Here is an 11,499-nt window from a genome sequence, read left to right on the forward strand (position 1 = left end):
TTTTAACAAATCGCTGTTATTCTGCGATATACTATTTGGTACAAAGTGTTGCCAAATAGGGGTTATAGCAGTATAGCACTATACCATAACAAAATTTACACAAATTGTTGTTTTCCGCGATTTGTGATTGACAACACTGGTCAAAGGTGTTAGTGAACACTAGCAGGACCAAAATTCTTCCTTGAAGAAAATAATAATTGTCAGATCTCTATCACATCAATGAACACTGATGGAGATGGTGTATAATTACAGCCATGTGTGTGTAACCATTTTAGACCCCAGGTAAGAAAAACAGACTCAGAAAAACATGTGATTGAAAAGATAATAACAATATAAGGATCCTTCCACAGTATCACAAGCAAGAAAAAAATATTGAAAATTGGATTAATAAAATGATGCAGTTGAAAAGCTTAAATCTTAAAAGTAAAGGGACCAAATTGAGAATCATTCTGTCTATCAAATACTTAGTTTTTATTTTATTTTTACTTGTAACATAACAGCCACTGTAAAGTAAAAAAATCGCTGCATACTGGAATCCGATTGAGCTTGACATTCATGGAGATACCATTGGTAAAAGAATGATGGATCAACTGGGCTGAAAAAATGATAATATAATTTAAAATTGGATACCTGTGAAACATACACTTTAAAGGAAGTATGGAAATTTTGCTACATAAAAAATATTTCAATTTCCCTCCCTTGATTTGTTAACTTCAATACCACTAGAGTTGTTCTCAGAACTCGCTTGCATTTCAAGCAATTTCAGTTGCTCCTCGTCGTTTTCTTCTGCAGGTACCTGTTTTGCATCTTTCGGTTTACTTGTCGATTGCTGATACATAACCCCACCTAGCATGCAAACCAAAAGTCCAACTGTACCGACCCACGTAGAGTGCTTGTCCCATATCACCAAATTAATCATAACTGTCAACAACTTGTTCACTATACCAAGAACAGTAAATCCAGTTGCAGAAATAGCCCTGCGGCACGAAAATCCAAAGAAAGAGATCGCAAGACCGAACAAGCACGACAACGCCACAGGCAATACCACCGGGAACGAGTGCCAATCAGACTCATCAGTAATCTCATGCTGTATCTTCTTCAACTCACCCATAATAAACAATTCCAACGGAAAAAGTAGAAGAGCCTCGATGTTATTGTACAACACAAGACCCCAAGTGTTCAATTCGATCGTCATAACCACATGCTTTATGTAAACAAAATCTATAGTCATACTAACCAAATAAGCCACCGCCCACATATAAGCCGCAAATGAAAACTGATAATCAGTCGCAACATAAAGCACGCTTCCTGCAAAGATCGTACCCAAAGATGCCCATGTCTTCAAAGACGGCCACGGCCGATGCAAAAACAACGACTCCCCTACCGCAACAAAAATTGGAACAGCCGATCGGAACACAATAAAAGTGTCCACATTAGCATGTAAAAGCAACTCACTGTTGGTAAAAAGTGACAGATAAAAAATCACGGCGGCAGGTAAAAACCGCCACATGGTAATCAAATCAAGTTTGTCGTGCTCGGCAAGCTTGAGCCAACCACAGATTAAAACCCCGGCGGCACTCGTGAAATACTGCAAAGCGGTAAGCGCTCCCGGGTAAGGGAATTTCATGACAGCCCATTTGTTGATAATTGACAGCAATGATGCAGATAAACAGTAACCAGCAGCAACACCATATACTGAAATTTGATGAAGAATTGAAGTATACCAATTTCCATCACCAACACTCTCATTCACATTCAAATTCTTCATATTCAAATTCAAATTCTTCACATTCAAATTAACCCCTTTCTGAATATTCAAAATACTATTAGTAGGGTTTTTTTCCAATTCATTAACTTTGGAATCTGAATACAACACAAAACTATACACTGTTAATATAAATCTAAAACCTAAGCATAAAAAATCAAATTAAAAAATCAATTTTTTTTTGTGTAGAGTAAAGCTAAGTGTGAATTTAGATTAGTGAATGAAACGACAAGGTTTGATGCGTTTTAAGAGAAGAGAAAAGGAAGTAACTAACCAGATTAGTGAATGAACGTTGTGAAGTGAAATCGAATTGCTCTTTGTTTAGTTTCTTCTTCTATGAATCTTTTTCTTCATTTTTGATTCATTCTTGGGTTTTGTTATTCTGTGGTTTTCTTAAAGGTTGTTATTATTTAAAAACATCATGTGCGTGATTAAAATAATAAATTTAATTTTAAACAAAATAATAATAATAATAATAATAATAATAATAAATTTAATTTTTAGTCTAAAAAGTAAAAAGTTAAAGGGTGTAGGTATTATTTTGCTTCATCTTCCCACTTTTTTGTATGGTTATTTGGAAATTAATAGTGTGAAATGAAAAAATAGCAGATTTTTGGAGGTTTGGTGTAAACTTTTCTGATTCAGAGTATACGACCATTTAACTCAAAAAATAATGAGTTTAATTTAAATTTACTTTAGAAGTAATTTAAGAGTTAAAAGCGTTTAATGTTGTGATAATTGTGATGAATTAATAGTTTAAAAAACATTTATATTTTGTATATAAATTAATTATTGAAAAATACATATGAAAAAAGAGATATATAAATTATATAAATTTTTTATTAAGTAAATATTTTAATTGATCTTGTCTATAAAAAATATGACTGAGATTTATTTTATCAATGAAAAATAGTTAAAAGTGAATTTTGTTTTTAAATATGTTGTTTTAGGAAAACTTAAAAATATTTAATTAATCCTTATAAAATTAACTTTTAATGATAAATTTTTAATAGAAATTAATTTAATCTTTTGATATAAATAATGAGTAGCATAAAAGTAGAAACTTTCATAATTATGATTATTAATAATTATGATTTATTGACCGTGTAAAAATAATGAGTAGGATAAAAGTAGAAACTTTCGTAAAAATAAAAATGGAAACTTTAAATACAAAAATATATATATGTTGAACATTTCTTTAAAAAATTTAAAGTTGTATATTAATAAATAAATAAATAAAACTAATATGGATAAATCAACAAATCAGGTAAGTTTCATAAAAAGAAATAAAAACAAATCAGGTAAGTAATTGATTAGTTGCGATTAAAATTCCTATATGATTCACCCAAAAAAAATTTGATATCTTACTTTTTCTTTTACTAGGAGATATGGCTTAAATATATAAGGCATGTTAACCTATTCTATATAGTAGGACAAACCTCACGTATATATTGTGGTTTTGAGATTTCTTTAGAAATATTTAATTAAATTATCTCATTTTAAATTATCTTTTTTTCTAACAAATTTGATTATCAGTGTGATGAATTAAATAAATTTATTGAATTTAAATTACCTCATTTTAATTTAAAAAATTATCTCATTTTAAACACCAACAAATACATATAATGTTTATGGGAGCCATTGTTAGATATTATTTTTGCTTAATTGTAATTTGTGTCTTTTTATTTTATCAAACTCACAAAAATAATTTCTTACTTTTAAAATCAAATAATTTAGTCGTTTTAATTATCATAATTATTATAGTCTTGATCTTAATTTATGATTTTATTCTAAAAATGGTAGATTTTTTTAATTTGAAAATGGTCAATTTTTTTAGTTTGAAAGTGATATTTTTTCTTCAAATTTAGTAATGGGACAATAAATCACTATTTTAGAATTTACAAAAGCAGGTTATGACCGAAATCTAAACAATTTAAATTTAAAATCGGAAAACTATTTTTTTTTTGTGTATGATAAAATAAGGGATCAAACCTTTTTACAAGAGAATGCATTCTCTATTTATTTTTTCTTATGTTTACTCACGTGCTTTCAATCTCACAGTTAAACATTTTTCTTTCATTTTTGTATATTTTATTTCATTTTTTTCAATGGTCCAGATTTTACTGTTCATGTCAATAGAGATCATTCATTCCACTTTTGTGATTTTAATATTAAAAACTGCAATTATACATGTCATTATTTTATTTTATTTTTTTATTTAAAATAAAAAGTCCACAAGTATTTCCACATCAATACACAATATGTTAAATTACTGAAATTTTTCGATAAAAAGTTATATGATAACATTTCAAAATTGTTAATTCACCTCAATAATTTAAAAATCAAAACAAAAATCAATGACAAAATTTCAAAATAATCGATAAATTTAAATTTCACAATATACCATCAAAATAGAAAAGAAATCTATTTATATTCTACATTTTTCTATACTATGTAAAAAATATGACTTGTCCCATAGAGACAAATAAGTATATATTGCATCCTCAATCTCATAGCTCCTTGCACTACAACAATTATGGACATAAATATTAAATGCGGTTAAATAAATTAATAAAATATAATAAATAAATATAAAAAACATTAAATATAAATAATTTAAGGAAAACGGAATTAAATAAACTAATTGGCTGGAAATATTTTAGGATTCCGAAATTTGTAGAAGGTAATAAAAATGATTTATTACTTATATCAAATAAAGAAATTGAATTCAATAAATAAAAATAAAAATAGTTAAATATAAATAATTTAAATAAATTTGAATCAAATCAATTAAATGTAGAGAAATATTTTAATAGTAATATCACTGGGTTGATAAAATTGATATAACTTTTTGAAAAAAAATGATGTATTTAGTATATTTTATTAATTTATCTTTGTTAATGGTTTTTTTAGTAATTATCTTTGTTAAGAAATTTTATATCACTGATAGAAAGTTAGGCCAATTAAGATGTCAATGAGTATCTCTGGTACAGTCAAAAAGTGGTACAGTCAACACTCAACAAGTAGTCATAGTTCGTTAAATACAAATAATATTTATGTGTTATCTATATTTGTGAATGAGTTTTTAAGTATTCATAAATATTAACAGATATTCATGAGTATTATCTTATTTATTTAATATAATTATGTAGAATTTTTTTTATCTTTTTTGTCAACACCAAAAATAATAATAGATTAAAATATTGGTACATAAAAAAAATTTATCACAAAATCTCATAAAAAAATTATATTACATTTACAAATAAATATAAGTTACTTATTTTATTAATTTACTAACCGGTGCATCGTAACCATTAACTAACAAAATTATACACCAATACACCGACCAAATCCTATCACAAATCTTCAAGATTTTCTAATAGTGACCAGCAAGAAGTCACGTGCAAAACTACAATCAAGAAAAAGATGCTACAAAAACATTACAATTGCAAATATAACACTAAGAAACCATGTTAATAACACCAAGAAACATTGCAATCATGTATATAACTAAAAAGTAGGGAAATTGAAATGTCAATTAAGAATGCAAAATAACAGCACTTTAAAATCATTAATTTGCCAACATTTTATATAATCTAAGCATATCATATTGCATCAATTTTTAGCATATTTAAAAACATAATTATAAAATAAAGTTTAAATAAATGTCAAGTAAAATTATCTTCCTTAAAACACAAAATTAGATATCAAAATAAAAATATATATCTATTGCCAAAGATATATATGTCCTGCTTCTTTCACTTCAAACCAAATTTAATTGTACCTTTTATATCACATAGTAAAATCTAAAGACTATATAGACTATCATATAAATGGAGTAACTAATTGAACTAAGGGGTCCAACCTTTGCACTATCTACAAAAGAACATCCTCTCTGCATCACACTAAGGGATGATTACAAGGTGGAAGAACCACATCTTTATCTCCTATAAATTTGTGTTGAACCTCACCAAAAAAATAAGAATAACAAATAAAAAATGAACACTATAGACTATCAAAATCCTTCAACACTAGCCTTCCTAGACACCGAGGATGTCGACTTGCGGCTTCCTTGCCTCTCTAGCTCTTCTAAAGACAGGGTTGAAGAAGAAGCACGAAGCGGAAGTTGAATGGACACTTCAGACCATCTTGGAGGCGATACAGATACTAGGGCTCTGGATGAAGGTGATGGAGAGAAACTCGACCTTGGTGCAGGGTGGATGATACCATTCAAACTTGGTGATCTTGACATTTGTGTTGCATAGATTTGTGATGGTTCTTGCAGTGGGAACCTGCAAGAATGCTTCAAATCCTGTATCTTTTTTAGATGCTCAACAACAGTTCCCATGGTTGGTCTGTCTGATGGCTCCATTTGAAGGCATCTTTGTGCAATGTTGGCTATTGTTCTCGCTGCTTTAGAAGGAAAGCGACCTTTGAGTTGAGGATCCATGATCATCGACAAACGATGATTATCAGATAGGAAAGGCTTGCTCCACTTCACCAAATTCCTCTCTTCCTTGGAGTGACGGCTATCGAGATTCTTTCTTCCTGTGAGTAGCTCTAGAAGAAAAATTCCGAAACTCCATACATTGCTCTTTGGAGTGAGCATTCCTTTCTCCAGTGTCTCCATCGATAGGTTTCCAACAGCCTGAGTAATAACAAATTCATGAACATAACAAATAGGAACAAAGATTATGGAATGATTATTCATGATAGAACATTGGCTCTAGAAGGATATCTTAGAGTAACACAACCAATGTAGTCCCGGGCACTTCAGATAAAGGTGTGTCTAACACGACATTGTTACTTTTGATTATATACAATCACTTTTATTTTCTCAAATTATTATTGTGTCTATGTGTTCATGTTGGTATTATGTCTGGTGTCAGTGCTTCATAGAACATAACACTTATAAGTCAAAGAACTTACAGATGAATTGCTTGAAATCTCTTCCTTGGGAAAATGTCCAACACAACCATATCCTGAAAGCTTTGCACTGAAATCTTTGTCAATCTGTACGTTGGTTGTTGAGAATTCATTATACATTGCCTGCAGACGTAAAAGCACAATATCAAGTATCAACAATAATAAAAATGCACACTTGATTGAATAATGTGCTAGATGCACACTTTTTGAGAAAATGCATACATAACAACATGAGGTTTCTTCAGTTCAATACATTCTATATAATTTCGTACTAATTACCTGAAAAGGACCTTCTTCATGCAAGAAAGAAAGACCTTGTGCAGCACATATCGCAATTTTGATTCTTGTATTCCAATCAATTGACGGTCCATCAGATCTACCATACAATAGACGGTCCAAACTTCCATGGTATAGCCTCTCATAAACCAACATTCTATGTTCTGAACCATCACGTGCATGAAATCCTAGCAATCTACATAGATTCGGATGCCGCAAAGATGCAATAGTATTAACCTCATTTATGAATTCCTTCAAGCTCTGAAAGAAGACAAATACTTTTAGACCACAGGTAATTTAGAATTTTTTTAATGTAAAAAATTTAGCAATACTGACAATAAATCATTGATGTACTATATGGTGAATTCGACTAAACAAACACAATATAAGGTTAACATATAAATAACACATCTCATATTTAACAAAATACATAAAACATTGAATTCTAGCCATTATAATGTAATAAAATGAGCAATACTTTACTATATTAGATAAGTTTCCACCATCAAGATGAGCCATTAGGCAATTAGCAATATGTATGCATAAGAATACCGAGAAACGAAATGAAATTACTACAGTACTGAGAAAAGTACCTGAGGTGATGGGTGAAGGCGTGTGACAGTGGCTTCAAACTTCTTTGAACTTGAAGCATCATCACCACCAAAGGAAGCTTTATATATGGTGGACGAAAGACATTCTGACATGTATCGATCTGAAGAGAAATTGTGGCAAGCAGAAGCAAGTTCGTCATACAAAAAGTTTCGAAGCGACCCAGTAGGTGGAAGCGGCAAAGGTCCAGAAGAAAATAGAGGACCACTAGCTGTCCCCAACTTAAAGCTTCCAACAGTATTCAGTGTACCACCACCCTTAGGAAATGGTAGTGGTAAAGGTTGTGGACTAGAAGAACGCTGCTCCTTCAATGATCCAGCTCGGTATTTTGACGCTTGCTCCTCGTACTCGATTGAGGCGAAAGTATGCTGTTCTGCTTCATCAAGAGACGATGGAGCAGACAGTGTTCTTGTTCTATTGATATTGACTTTATTACTGGGTTGAATAGGTTTAACTCTGGTCCTAAAACTAGGAGGTGCAGACTGGAGTGAGCGAGTATGAGCTTGCGGCTCAGGAAGTACTGTAGCTGTAGGTGAATCATCGCCAGGGCTTACGCGTTTTACATACACAATCTGGTCAGACTTTTTCTTCTTTCTCTTCAAAACAGTAAAACACCTCATCCTATATACAAAACTAGGATGTAGTAGATAACTGTTTATGTCTGCAAAAACAAAAGTATAAGGATCATAAATAAAACTCATGGTCATCAAATCATGGCAATTGTAAGACTCATGAAATACATTTAATAAAATCATAAAGTTATGATACAAATAACATAATTTCTTCATTTCGTTTTCTATGTAGATAAATTATTAGAATTTTTCATAATTTTTACTTTGTCAAAAATCAATTACTAGATAATTGTGACCGTAGCCCTAATTTTTGCAGCCAGTCCTTCGTTCCTTAGTGACTGTCCATCACAGGTCTGCAGCATTTTTCATCTATCACTAACCCCACTACCCATATATCGACAATGCCAAATCATCTTAACACCATCGACTTGTTGTCGTCAATGGAGCATCCACTCAACCCCATGCCGTAATTGTTGGTTCACTACATTCTTATATATGGGCAGCGCTTGACAACACATCTAAGCACTTCTATCAGAAGCCATCTTCATTCTTCCAAGACCTGTGCCAATGAGATTCCCACTACACCGACTTCTCACTTCCTTCGTCGTCACTCCACAGTGGATGTTAGGCTCCCTGCTCCTCAGAAATTGGAGTACAAAGGAATTAAGATTCCTAGTACTCCAGCATGTTCTAGCAGGTTGGTGTGTGTCAGTGTGATTCCATCATTCCAGCAACATAACAAAACTCCATGTGACCTGTATTGCCGGGGTGAGGCCTTGTAACCAATCGTGATTCATACAATTCGGATTATCAAGTGCCAAATGACTCCATTGACTAATCATCAAAGTCCTTGAGAGATTATCAAAAGAACAATTTGGTATGTGTAATTACTTTTCACCACAACTACTAATCCTGGTGAAAAGAAACTACACACCAAATTACTGTTTTGAGAATCTCTCAAGGACTATAGCTGTTAACTCTTTAATTTTTCTAAATTCTATCTTCTCCAGTAAGCACAATATAATACAACAAAACATGCAGGATATCTCCTTTTCCCCCCAAATTTCATTTCCATTTTTCTTTTCATACCTTACTAAGGCTCTGTTTGGAAAAAATAGCAAATAGAAGATAAGCTAGCTGATAGCAGATGAGCTTGTAGCGAATAGCAGATAAACTAGCTAATAGAGGATAGCTGATAAGCTAGCTAATTTAATTTGACGTGTTTGGTAAAACTAGCGGTCGAACTAGTTGAAAAGTATACAACGACATGAAAAATATTTTTTTTTAATTAATAGTTAAAAATTTTCAATTAATATAATGAGGACAAAAATGGAAGAAAAAATGAAACAAAATAAGTTCAAATGCTAATTCAAGTAGCTTATAAAAAATAGCTAGAAACTTGAAGAAGAAAAAAACTATAAACTAGTGAGACAAAACAATTACCAAACAGTGCAATTAGCTTAAACACTATAAGCTATCAGCTATAGGCTTGTTTTTGGGGCTTGCCAAACAGACCTAAGACTTCATGATCACATAAGCATTGGTCACCTTAATTGAAAGTAAATCGCTACAATTACCAAACAATTGCGTAATGGATCGCATGATAAACCTCATTTCCAATTTTTAACCATTACATTCCAACAATATGGTCTAACTCTAATAAAATGACATTACTTTTCCCATCTCACTTCCCAAGTTCTACAACAAATATTTTACAAATAAAACCTATGAAGGAAAAAAAAATGTATGAAATGCTTGTTTGCAAATGAATAAAACTACACAATTGCTACAACCTTACTAGTTAATCTTTGTAACCTCAACACTTCCCTAATTAAAAAAAAAAAAACTATATGAAAAGCATTAGCAACACAGATCCATAATATTAAGGAAATTTCAATATAAACCCATTTATTCAATTTAGCAAGGTAACAACCAAAGTTGAATTTTCCAATCCAAAAAATAATTTTCAAAGAAACAATCAATAAAATGAGTCAGACTGCAAAACAAACCAATAAATTGGAGGAAAAAAAAAGCATCAATACAAAAACAAAAAGTTCCAAATCAAATTTGTATAAAAAAACGCTGAAATTGCACGAATCGAAAGACCAAGTAAGAAAACTGAACGAACCTGTAGGAGAAATGAGAGCTCATGTAAATCACAGTGAAGCGATCCAGGGTCGATGAAATGGGTAAAAATCGAAACTTTTTGTGGCTTTGATTCGTCCACGAAAAAACCTCTTGTTGAGTCAAAGAAAGCAGATTGAAAAAGCTGTGAAGTGAAGATTTTAGAGAGAGAAATTAGAAGAATATTGAGAATCAATTGTAAAGAGAGAGAGAGAGAGAGATGGGTTAAAAAGATATATAAAATATGATAGAAAAATGAAACATAATTAGCAATGGTCAAACATATTCAATACAGATTTAATTTAATCCATTAAGATAATACTTTTTCATTAAACAACAATGACCAAACATAAGATGTGTTTTTCCCTTTCAAACTTTTCAACTATTTCCTTTTGTATTTATTATAATACAAAAAAGTTGATAAGTATTAAATTTAGTCTCTTTTTATTTTATTACTCCATTTGTTCCATTCTATAGATACTCATATATTTTAAGAAAAGTGATTGATATAATTAATGTGTATATTTTGAGTATAGTTATAGCTTTTTTAAGCAAAAATAGAGTATAAATATATTACGTAATTAGTCTAACATCCAAAAATGAGAAAATACAAGATGTTTAGAGATTATACTAAAGTTCAAGAAAACAATCATTTGTGATACAAAGTATTATCTCATTAAAAATGTTATCAAGAAAACTCATAAGGATAAAATCACGACATAGAAAGAAAAAAAGTATAGTAATCACCTACAAGCATCATCAAAATTTATATTCAGGGAGATTAATTATGTTTTTATTGAAAACATTGATATATATTAGAAGGAAAAATATTTCACCAATGATTGTTAACAACGTGAAACCTCAAATTAATAATCATTTTTGCACATTGATTTCCTTCTCTAAAAATATTAGATATAGTAAAATTCATAATTTTGACCATCTCATGATAATTAATTCATTTATTTCTAATAGACCAAAGAACAATGATAGTATTCATAAAAGCAAGATTTGTAAATTGCGAATCATATTCAACCCATAGAAATTGTCACTCATTCTTGTAGGTTATTTCAATAGCAATCTGGTTTTCGTAACTTCATCATACAGTGCAGTTGTAATCTTCAAATTCATAGCAAAACAACATAACGAAGGAGCAAAGTTGTCCCTAAATATACTTCCACAAGCAGGAGGACCAAGACATTCAGATGTAACTCTATCGGTATTATATTT

General features: G+C 30.6%; 2 protein-coding genes across 4 annotated transcripts; both read right to left on the reverse strand.

The window, feature by feature from the left end:
- Nucleotides 1-596: 596 nt before the first annotated feature.
- On the reverse strand, nucleotides 597-2,180 carry LOC101493770 (GDP-mannose transporter GONST3). Of its 2 annotated transcripts, none has more exons than XM_012717518.3 (2): nucleotides 2,040-2,180; nucleotides 597-1,807 (listed from the first exon to the last, which is right to left on the reverse strand). In XM_012717518.3, exon 2 carries the CDS (start codon nucleotides 1,766-1,768, stop codon nucleotides 686-688), a length of 1,083 nt encoding a protein of 360 aa, XP_012572972.1. In that variant the 5' UTR covers nucleotides 1,769-1,807; nucleotides 2,040-2,180; the 3' UTR covers nucleotides 597-685. The 2 variants fall into 2 exon arrangements, with proteins under 2 accessions (XP_012572972.1, XP_004506655.1); XM_004506598.4 differs by having other exon boundaries at nucleotides 597-1,863; nucleotides 2,040-2,172.
- A 3,290-nt stretch (nucleotides 2,181-5,470) lies between these two features.
- LOC101493449 (probable serine/threonine-protein kinase PBL1) lies at nucleotides 5,471-10,504 on the reverse strand. Of its 2 annotated transcripts, none has more exons than XM_004506597.4 (5): nucleotides 10,277-10,504; nucleotides 7,561-8,237; nucleotides 6,971-7,228; nucleotides 6,695-6,814; nucleotides 5,471-6,413 (listed from the first exon to the last, which is right to left on the reverse strand). In XM_004506597.4, exons 2-5 carry the CDS (start codon nucleotides 8,194-8,196, stop codon nucleotides 5,781-5,783), a joined length of 1,647 nt encoding a protein of 548 aa, XP_004506654.1. In that variant the 5' UTR covers nucleotides 8,197-8,237; nucleotides 10,277-10,504; the 3' UTR covers nucleotides 5,471-5,780. The 2 variants fall into 2 exon arrangements, with proteins under 2 accessions (XP_004506654.1, XP_073226568.1); XM_073370467.1 differs by lacking the exon at nucleotides 10,277-10,504 and adding an exon at nucleotides 8,412-9,430.
- Between the last annotated feature and the right edge of the window lie 995 nt (nucleotides 10,505-11,499).

The sequence above is a fragment of the Cicer arietinum genome, chromosome 6, assembly GCF_000331145.2.
Source record: "Cicer arietinum cultivar CDC Frontier isolate Library 1 chromosome 6, Cicar.CDCFrontier_v2.0, whole genome shotgun sequence".
In the NCBI taxonomy this organism is placed as follows: domain Eukaryota; kingdom Viridiplantae; phylum Streptophyta; class Magnoliopsida; order Fabales; family Fabaceae; genus Cicer; species Cicer arietinum.

Excerpts from the sequence above, each read along its gene's own strand:
- LOC101493449 (XM_004506597.4), bottom strand. The coding sequence starts at position 8,196 with ATGAGGTGTTTTACTGTTTTGAAGAGAAAGAAGAAAAAGTCTGACCAG. Across the intron at positions 7,229-7,560 it reads GCCTTCACCCATCACCTCAG|AGCTTGAAGGAATTCATAAA; the intron begins GTACTTTTCTCA and ends GTCTTCTTTCAG. Across the intron at positions 6,815-6,970 it reads ATGAAGAAGGTCCTTTTCAG|GCAATGTATAATGAATTCTC; the intron begins GTAATTAGTACG and ends TTACGTCTGCAG.
- LOC101493770 (XM_012717518.3), bottom strand. The coding sequence starts at position 1,768 with ATGAAGAATTTGAATGTGAATGAGAGTGTTGGTGATGGAAATTGGTAT.